Here is a 9,990-nt window from a genome sequence, read left to right on the forward strand (position 1 = left end):
ATCTTCATGTATTCACCCCTTAAAGAATTCTTGTAAGTTACTCAGGCTTGAGTCTTCCCCACCAAACAGGAGTGATGTTTCCTTAAGCTTTGAGTGACTGGTGCATCTACCCATAGGTTTACAGATGTGCACAGATACGTTCTCTGGGAGGCAGCTGTGGTTTAGTGAAATGAGCACTAAACATGCTCACGGGGTTCAAACCCCAGCTGTGCCACCGAACTCAGGGTGGGACCCTGCCCTGGCTACTGCGGGTCCCTGAGCTCTGCAAGAGATACTGTGAAGGTGGTATGGATAAAATTACAGGGTGGAGCGGCGTAGCACAATCCTTAGCAAAATCTGAGAGTGCTGTGAGCCCAGGGACAAAAGACTAGTGGAGACCCCACATCTAGGGCTTTTCTGCTCCATGTGACTTTGGGGACCCTCCCAAACCTCGACCCCTGAGGAAGATAGCAGAAGTGCAGACAAGGCCCAGCGTTGGCTATATTGATTTATTGGAAACACAGATCAAGGAGAGGAACACGGCAGAGAAGGAAGGGGTGATGCTGGGACAGAGTGGGAGCGTTGGCTATTGGCCCCATAGCAGCCCAGGTCCTAATCCTGGTCCCCCCTGCCCCGGAGTCCCCTTCCTGTGATGGCCAAAGAGACTTCTTTCTAGGGTAGCCTTTCCCAGCGTGGGCGGCAGAGCCCGGGAAGAGGGGATCACACACAGGCTTGAGACGTTAGGAGTGGGAGGGACCTTTCAAAGAGCCAGCGAAGTAGCCTAGGGCTTGCTCCGCCCAGAGGTGGGCGGGGCGGGGCCAGGCAAGGCGGGCCCTGCCGGGCTGCGCGGAAGGGTTGCCCGGCGCGGGCCTGAGTTGGGGCGCTTAACATTTGCGGCAGCTGCTGGCGCGGGAGCCCACGCCGCAAGACGTGACGGAGCTGCAGGGGCCGTAGGGCCCACACAGGCCGGTGCTCACCGCCAGGTTCCCGCTGCAGGGGACGCTGCAGACGCTGCCAGTCACCGGCCGGGAGCCGGACACGCAGAGGTCCCCGCAGACGACCCCGCCCCGGGAGCTGCTGACACCTGCGAACCCCAAAGGCTTAGTCAAAATTCTGGGGGGCCAAGTCTCCCGCATCCCCGACGATGCACCTCTCCAAGCATCTTTACTTAACAACTCTAGTCCCAACGAAGTGGTCCTTGCTTCTTGTCTAACCCAAATCCCTCCTCCTGTGATGCCAGCCCACTCTTATATTTAGGTCCAGTGGAACTCCTCCTTCCATCCCTTACAGGAAGAGAGTAAATTCATCCACACAGGGCCTAGGTTACTCACAGACATTCACGGCCCCAACGCCTTCACACAGTCTGAGAGGGAAGAGGAAAAAAGCAACATTAGCGACTGAGCCAGAGTTGCCGACAGAGCTCTACAAATTCCTGGGGTGGGGTTCACAAGTGGTCAGGAAGGAGGGGGCAGAGGGTCAAAAGTAATAGTCCTCACAAACCGCCCCCCACCCCAAAGTGATAAATGATAGGTTTGTCCCAGATCCCTGGCCATTGCTCGGCCAGGATCAAGGGTGGTGCTTGTGGAAAGGGTGGGAATGGGCAGCTCAGGGCCAGGCTGGGATGGGCCCCACCTGTGCTCCTCGCCCTCCAGCAGGCGCCTGTAGGTGGCGATCTCGATGTCCAGGCCCAGCTTGGAGTTCATCACCTCCTGGTACTCCTTGAGCAGGCAGGCCATGTCCCGCTTGGCCTTCTGCAGGGCCTCCTCCAGCCCGGCCAGCTTGCAGCGGGCATCATTAAGGGCTGCCTCACCCTGCTGCTCCGCCTGGGTCACAGTGGCCTCCAACTTGGAGTTCTAAAGGCCCAGAAGAGAACAAGGTGAGTTATGGTCCCTGGGTCTCTGTGTCCACTTCCTGGACACATCCAGTCTCTCCTGGCCAGCTGGGATCACCCCAGGAACAGGTCTCTCCTCTTCATCACCTGGGTTTCCTTAAGTGACCACAACCTGGGACTCAGGTCATGCAGATGGGCTGGAGAATGAAAGGTGAGATCCAGTTGGGTGCACACACTGCCTGTGGGACCCTGGGTGGGCCTCAAACGACCCCTACCTGGCACTTGGCATTCTCGACCTCGGCCGTCAGCCTCTGGATCACGCGGTTCAGCTCGTTGATCTCCTCCTTGGTGCGGCGCAGGGTCTCCCCATGCCGGAGCACCGTGGCCTTCATCTCCTCACACTGGAGGGAAGCAGAGAGGCTCATGAAACTCAGGATGGGACATCCCACCCACTCAGGACACCACAGATGATTTGCAGATTGTACAGTACTCAGCCTGTGCAACCATACGTGGCAGCCACGTCCTGCTACTATAACCTGAGAGGGGTCTGCACTTCTTTCACCACCTCTAGGAATCAGAGTCCCCAGGCAAAAGAAGCCTTGTTAATATATACCACCCATCCCTCCCACCGTGTCTAGGAGGCAGGTGCCCTGAGACACTCACGTTGCTGCGGTACCAGCTCTCAGCCTCGGCCCGACTGCGGCCGGCAATGTCGTCATAGTTCGCCTTGATCTCGGCCACAATGCTGTCCATATTCAGGTCCCGGCTGTTGTCCATCTTGATGATGACCGAGGCGTCTGAGATGTGAGTGTGGAGAACTCGGATCTCCTGCAGATGATGGGGTGGGAGGATGCGTGTGGTTTATACCATCCCCTCCCTCACCACAGTGTGTACCCAACCTTCTCAGCCCTCCTTGGTCTCTAGCCCCCGCCCTCTCTGACAGCCTCACGGACTGCAGCTCCTGCCCAAATCCCTGTCCCACTCTGATCCCAGACCAACGCCCTCTCTTCCAGGCCAGCTGCTGGTTTTGTGCCTGGACCACAGCCCCTCACCTCCTCATACAGTCGCCGCAGGAAGTCGATCTCCTGAATCAGGGCCTCTGAGTTGGCCTCCAGGTCTGACTTGCAGAGGTAGGCGCAGTCCACATCCTGGGAAGGTGGGGAATCTTTGAGTTCAGAGGACCTCTGGTGATCACCACCCCACATTCCTCTCTCCCTTCACCCATTACATGGAGGTGAGGGGGAAAGGATTCCCAGTGCTACTATTCCCATGCCATCTCCGTACCCTCTGCCCTTCCCCAGAGGCACCTCACAACCTCCTCCCCTCCTAAGAACAAACGCCTCGTGCCTTGGAGATGGGTCACCAGCCTTTCACTCCTCCTACCTGAGACCTCTTACCTCCCAGCTCTCCTTCTTACCCTCCCCTGTACCAGGAAGCCTGCCAGACTGGCTCCCTCACTCAGCCACCTTGACACTTCCCTGTCCCCCAGCAGTCCTCCAAGACTCCACCTGGCCTCTCCTGGCTCTGCTCCATCCTCCCCGAGATCCTGAGACTGTGCCCCTCTTCCTAATCAGACTTCCTGCAGCAGTAGACAGGACACCGTCCCTCAACAGCGAGACTGGAGCTGCCATGCCTCCATGGGACCCCAGCCACAGACCACCACCTCTGGAGCAGCACAGAACATCCAGAGCTCAACTCAGCCATCCCGCTGCTTCAGGGCAGGGTGCTAGTGTATGCTCCAAGGGTAGTGCCCTTCTCAGAGCCCTACATGGGCCTTTCATGACCTAATCTCTGGGAATTTCCCATCCTGACTTGGCAAGGTCGCTGCACCCCGCACTGAGGTTGAGACCATGGGTCTCCCCAGCAAGAGTCTGTCATTCTGAGATCCCTCGTGTCTCTGCTTCCCGATCCCACGTGACTCACCTTCTTCAGAGCCACAAACTCATTCTCCGCTGTCACTCTCAGAGCGACTTCCGCCTCGTACCTGAGGCAGAAGAGGGCAGAAAGGGAGGTCATGGCAGGGCAGGTCTCCCCAGAACCCCCTCCACTTCATACCAGTGAAGGAGGCAATGTTAGGGACCTGCCAACACAGCCCGCCCCCTGGCAGCCCTGCTGGGGTCCGCTGTGGTTGGATTTGGGATGTGTTTGTGATTCTCTCTCCACTTTGCATTGAGGGGTCCAGGGGGCCACTCTTCTGGGACCTCACAGCCCTGTTCCCAAAGCTGCTCTGAGGTCCTGTCTGGAGAATAAGGACTCAACACCAGCCCCATGCTAGGAGTGGACAGCAGCACATGTGGGGCACTGCAGCCTCCGCTCTCCTGGGTGTCCATCCTAGCTCAGCTGTGGGAGGGCCCATGAGTCCCAGAGGCCCTCAGCACTCCGCACCCTAGACGGTGGGACACCAGCAGCCCCAGGACCTGGCAGCCCTGAGTGACACTGGGACTCATATCACGTCCAGGTGCTACAGGTGGGAGCCTGAGAGGCCGGGAGGAGATGGCTTGGGAGACTGCAGAAGCCCCCTCCCCACAGACCGCAGGGCACAGCTGCTGGGTGATCAGGCTCCAGGAAGTGAAGGCTGAAGGAGCAGAGAGAGACCTCCTGGGGAATCACGGCCCTACTCTTAGGCATCTGATCGATGACTGCCTGATGTGAAGATCCTGCTGCCCAGCGCCCACCTGCCCTGCAAGGGCACTGGCCCTTCTCGGAAAGTCTTCTCCAGTCTCATCCAGTAGGCTTTAACTCAATCCATCCCTGTGCCCAACATCATCCCTGACCGCACTCACTTCTGCTTGTAGCCCTCCAGCACCTCCTGCATGTGGCTGAGCTCCGAGGCCAGCCTCCCGCTGTCGGCCTCCACGCACTCGGCCTCCCTCCTCAGCGTCTGGATGTAGGCCTGGAACAGGGGCTCCAGGTTGCTCTCGCAGCACTGGCGGTTCTGGTAGAACTGCCACTTGGTCTCCAGCAGCTTGTTCTGCTGCTCCAGGAAGCGCACCTGCCATTTGGGGTGGGAGGACGGGTCAGATGGCTCCCACTGCCCCAAAGCCTACTTGGGGCATGTGGGGATGGGGGAGGGCACTGATTGCTTTAAGGTAAACTCCCAAACCAGGAGCTCAGCAGAGATTACACAGGGCGCTGTGGAAGACAAGGCAACTTCTGGATTTTGGGATTGGGATTTATGTTTGGATTTTCCAAGTTAGGGGTGAGAGCAAGGGGCTGGGAACGACCAGTCCCTGCTCAGGTGAACTGAGTTATCCTGATGTGCTGAGCCTAGGTGGCATGTGGTCAGGAGCCAAGTAGAGGTCTTTTTGCCTCTGACTCCCCCATCAGTGCCCAGCCTGAATTGAGCATGGGTGGGGTCAGGAAAGGTGTGATCAAGGACACCCACCCCAAGGCTGACCTGTGGTCCTCTTCCTATATCTTATGTGCATTTCTTGTGTCTTGTTTGCATGTATGGCCTTCTTCCTCCGACATGCGGTTCCCAACCTGTCCTTGTCTGTCTGTGGGGACCCTGCCTGTCTGGACAGAGGTTGTGTATAATAACAATTGCCTCATCAGGAGCCCCTGCTCTAGACTCATCTCTCTGATCTTTCTGTGCCCTGGATATGTGTCCGTCTCCTCCATCAGACTCGGGGCTCACCTGGGCCACATCTCTCCTGCCCCCCGACTACCCCTTCAGTGCCTGCCCAGGAAGGGAGGGTTCAGGAAGGGTGCGATCAAGGACACCCACCTTGTCGATGAAGGCAGCGAACCTGTTGTTGAGACACTTGATCTGCTCCTTCTCCTCGTGCTTCACACACTGCACGTTGGGGTCGATCTCCAGGTTGAGGGGCGCGAGGAGCCTCTCGTTGACCGACACGGTGGTGATGCAGGGCGGGCTGGGGCCGCACACGCCGCCAGAGCGGTACCCGAAGCTGCGGCCGCAGGAGCCGGTGCGGAAGCCCTCGCAGAGGCTGCGGCTGCCGAAGCCCCCGGTGAGGCCGCGGTAGCAGGAGATGCCGCGGTAGGGGGCGGCCGTGATGCTGCAGCGGCTGGGGCGGGTACCGCAGGCTGAGAAGCAGCTGAAGGCGCGGCCGCCGAATCCTGATCCGTAGGTCATGATGCTTCTGGAAGTTTGGCTTGCGTTGTACAGGATGGGAGAGCTGGAGTCTTGTGGGAACTCTAATGTCCTCCTCTAGGAGCCTGGGTCCTATTTATGCTCGGGTAGGAAGTGCTTGGCTATGCAGATGGGGTTTTGCAATTTGTGCTTTATGGGCTTGGGTGGCTAGCTGGGTCCAACGCCTCTCTAGAATGTGCTTTAATAGTGGAGAGGCCCGCACCCTTCTCTGAGTAAAGAATGCCAACCCCTGGGCTGTAGGGGAACTCAGCATGTTTCATCTTCAAAGTGCCTCGACAGCAGGGCACGCACACATCTGAGAGTACTGGAGAGAGAAGGGCAGGGCAGGGGAGGGGAGAATGGGGCCAAGAAAAGGGGAGGAGAAGGGAAGCCAGATGGGGCAGAAGCAGGCAAACTGTATGTGTGTAGGGTGTGAGTGGGGGACCCAGGAAAGACTGCGATATTTACGAATAACTTCTAGAAGTTTCCATCCCAGTAGTGGCCAAGGCCCTACTATAACATAAAGCTGTATTTCCCCCATCTGCAGAAAGTCCAGTTGGCTGCTGAAATACACCTGACTTCCTGTCATGGCAGCAGCCAGCAGATTATTAAATATTTGTGTTTTATGTCTTCTTCCACTTTTATTATGAGAGTTTTCAAACATATAGAAAAGTTGAAGGAATAGTACCTGTGTAACAAACACCCTGATGTGTTCCACCCAGGTACCCAGATTCAAGAGTTGTTAACATTGTGCCGTATCTGCTTTCACATTTGCCCAATTATTTGACGATTACAGAAAGCATAACACGGAGCCCTTAAATACTTAGGCATATGCATTTCTTAAGAATAAGGACAGTACCATTTTCACATGCAAGAAAAAGAACGATAATTCCAAAGAATCATTTACTATCCATTCCATATTAAAATTTCCCAATTGCCCTAATAATTTTTAAAAATAGGTTTTCTTGATTTAACTTATCGCTCTATCTCTTGTATTTTCTGTACACTGAAAATTAACTCTTGAGCTAGGCTGGTCAGTATGGTAGCCAATAGACACAGGTGGTTATTTAAATTAGTTGAAATTAAATAAATTCAAAATCTAGTCCCTCAATTACATGCCACGCATGACTACTGGCTGCCTTATTGAACAGCACAGCTACAGAACAGTTCCACCATCACACCAGCTTCTATTAGATAGTGCTGGTCTGGAGGCTTGACTGGGTTTAACTGAAACATTTTTGGGCAGAATACGTCATAACTGATGCTTTATAACTCTTACTGTATCACCCCAGGAAGCACAAAATGTCAGGTTGTCCTGTTACTGGTGATGCTAAATCGGGTCACTTGAGTACATTTTCCCCTTTACAATTAGAAAGAATTCCATAGGGCAACATAGGTCCTACTTTCTTTTTATTGGCCGCCTACTATGTGACCATCATTGTATGCCATAAATGATCTCTAATTCTCACATCAACCCTATGAAGTATGTATCATTATCCCCATTTTGCAGATGAGGAAACTGAGGCTCAGAGAGGTTAAATAACTCAACCAAAGTCTCCCATCTATTTTTTTTTAAAGATTTTTTTAATGTGGACCATTTTTAAAGTCGTTATTGAATTTGTTACAATATTGCTTCTGTTTTTTAAAAATATATATATATTTATTTATTTATCTATTTTTGGCTGTGTTGGGTCCTCGTTGCTGTGCGCGGGCTTTCTCTAGTTGCGACGGGTGGAGGCTACTCTTCGTTGCGGTGCTCAGGCTTCTCATTGCGGTGGCTTCTTTTGTTGCGGAGCAAGGGCTCTAGGCACAGGGGCTTCAGTAGTTGTGGCACGCAGACTCAGTAGTTGTGGCTCGCTGGCTCTAGAGTGCAGGCTCAGTAGTTGCGGCGCATGGGCTTAGTTGCTCTGCGGCATGTGGGATCTTCCCGGACCACCCCAAATCGAATCACATCAAAAGGATACAACTACTGCTAGTGTTGGAGGGCCTTCTGCAGAGGTGGGGGGTGGCTGTGGCTCACCGGGGGAACAAGGACACTGACAGCAGAAGTTCTGGGAAGTACTCCTTGGTGTGAGCCCTCCCAGAGTCTGCCATTAGCCCCACCAAAGAGCCGGGTAGGCTCCAGTCTCCCATCTATTAAGTAGTGAAGCTCAGGAGATGCAATGCCTTCTCACCTATAGGCTATGGCAACCCCTGGATTTCCTAATCCCTGCAAACTTTCAAGAGGGTGGAGCAGTTGTTAGAGAGAGGATATCTGTGGATATAGGATTGGGGAGAGTCAGTCTAAGGAAGGTGGGCAGAGTCAGAGGAGGCTGGAATGGTTGCAACCAGGAGGGCCAATGGGCATGTATGTGGCACAGGGCAATGAGAGGCTGGGGGCGGGGTGGAGATCTGCAGGACCGTGTGGCTGCGAACTGAAGGAAGGGGATGGAGAACAGCACTTTTAGTTATTTGTTTACCTCTGGTATATTGTAAGTACCTATATAGGTTATACTGTGTTCTATGTACCCGTGAAGCACCCCATTCCAATAGAGCAGGTCTAGAAAAATGATACCATAAAGTACAGGGGTTTGCATTAAATGGAAGGGAAAAAAAGAAGTGAAACGCCGCAGCTAGCAATCTTCCCCGTCCTCCCCGCCGCCCCCATAGCTGCTGTGTCTTAGGGGCAAAGGCAGGCAGATCAGCTTAGGGCAGGAGGGAGGTGGGGGGGTTGGTGGGCAAAGAGAATAGTGTGTCCGTGCAAAACATTCAGGAGTGGGGCTTGTGACAGGACTGACATGGGGGCACGGACTCCTCCTCCCAGAGGAGGGCGTCATTCCTGATACTTTATGTGTTTGGGGAGCTGGGCCAGCTCTTCTGAGGCCCTTTATGCCCTCATCCGCCACTCTGGGCACTGCCCACAAGGCAGCCGTGGTGCTCCCAGCCAGCCAGCTGGCCGGGTGTCCTGAGGAGAAGCGCTGTGAGTCAGGGTGCAGCTCACACACGCTTTGCCTCTTCTACCAGTGTAACTCCCTATAAAAATGCCACGCGTAAACATGAGCTAATTACTAATGGCTGGTCTTTGCTAAGCAATTTGAAAGGAGCAGCAAGCAATTTAAAACAAGATATTAAAAAAAATTCAGATGTAACATTTCATTTAACGTCAGGTATTATTAATGGCTGCTAATTTTGAAGACCTAAAAAGACATTCAATCTGTAGGTTTTCTTAGAGTAAAAAAGCTTGTGGTGGGGGAAGAGAAGAGGGGAGGGGGGAAGAGTTGGCAGAATGACCACTCCGTGGTCTTGGCTCTGCCAATGGCAGCTTTATGGAAGTTAAAATTGCTTTTATGGTGAAATATACCACCCCCAAAAAGAAAGTGTAGGTGGTGTGCCTACCACCTGTAGGAAGAAATAGAACATATGTGTAACTTAGGGGCTTCCTCTGAGCCTCATTCTCACTGTAACCCCTTCCTTCCTGATCCAGGGTTGGCTCCTCTCTGGGATTTTGTGTTGAATCATTCCCTTGCTTTTCTTTACAGTTTAAGGACCAAGGAATGCATCCCTAGACCATATATGATTTAGTTTTCCAGTTTTTGAACTTCGTATAAATGGAATCATAATGTGTGTATTCCATTGTTCAATGTTGCTTCCTATATTGTGTTCATTTTCACTGTGGACTGTATTCTTTGTATGAATATGTCACAGTTTACTCATCTTTCCACCCTGGTAGCCTCATGGTTGCCACCAGAGTTTGTATTATGAACAGAGCTGCCATGAACTTTCTTTTCCATGTCTTCTGGTGTATTTGTGCAAGAGATTTTCTAGGGTATGGGGTTATTTAAAAAAAAAATATTCAGGTAGCATATGCTTAGTGTAGAAAACTATTTTATGAATATTCTTCCAAACTTAATAACAACATCTTTTGATGTTCATCTTACTTCATAGTAGATACTATACTGATTGCCCAACTTTCGTTAATGCGTTTAATTTTTACAATTACCCTCTGAGGCAGGTGTTATTATTCTAGTTTTACAGATGAGGACCCTGAGGCCTAGAGGGTTAAGAGATTGCTCAGGTTGTGTAGTTAGAGGCAGAGCTGGCACTCAGA

At 53.0% G+C, this 9,990-nt stretch overlaps 1 protein-coding gene across 1 annotated transcript; it reads right to left on the reverse strand.

The window, feature by feature from the left end:
- Positions 1-576: 576 nt before the first annotated feature.
- Positions 577-5,987, reverse strand: LOC309830021 (keratin, type II cuticular Hb1). The gene is made up of 9 exons (XM_082666297.1): positions 5,538-5,987; positions 4,594-4,802; positions 3,734-3,794; positions 2,863-2,958; positions 2,474-2,638; positions 2,086-2,211; positions 1,612-1,832; positions 1,311-1,342; positions 577-1,063 (listed from the first exon to the last, which is right to left on the reverse strand). Exons 1-9 carry the CDS (start codon positions 5,904-5,906, stop codon positions 864-866), a joined length of 1,479 nt encoding a protein of 492 aa, XP_082522423.1. The 5' UTR covers positions 5,907-5,987; the 3' UTR covers positions 577-863.
- Positions 5,988-9,990: the final 4,003 nt, after the last annotated feature.

The sequence above is a fragment of the Grampus griseus genome (genome assembly GCF_964374135.1).
Source record: "Grampus griseus genome assembly, chromosome: 11".
Taxonomy (NCBI): Eukaryota; Metazoa; Chordata; class Mammalia; order Artiodactyla; family Delphinidae; genus Grampus; species Grampus griseus.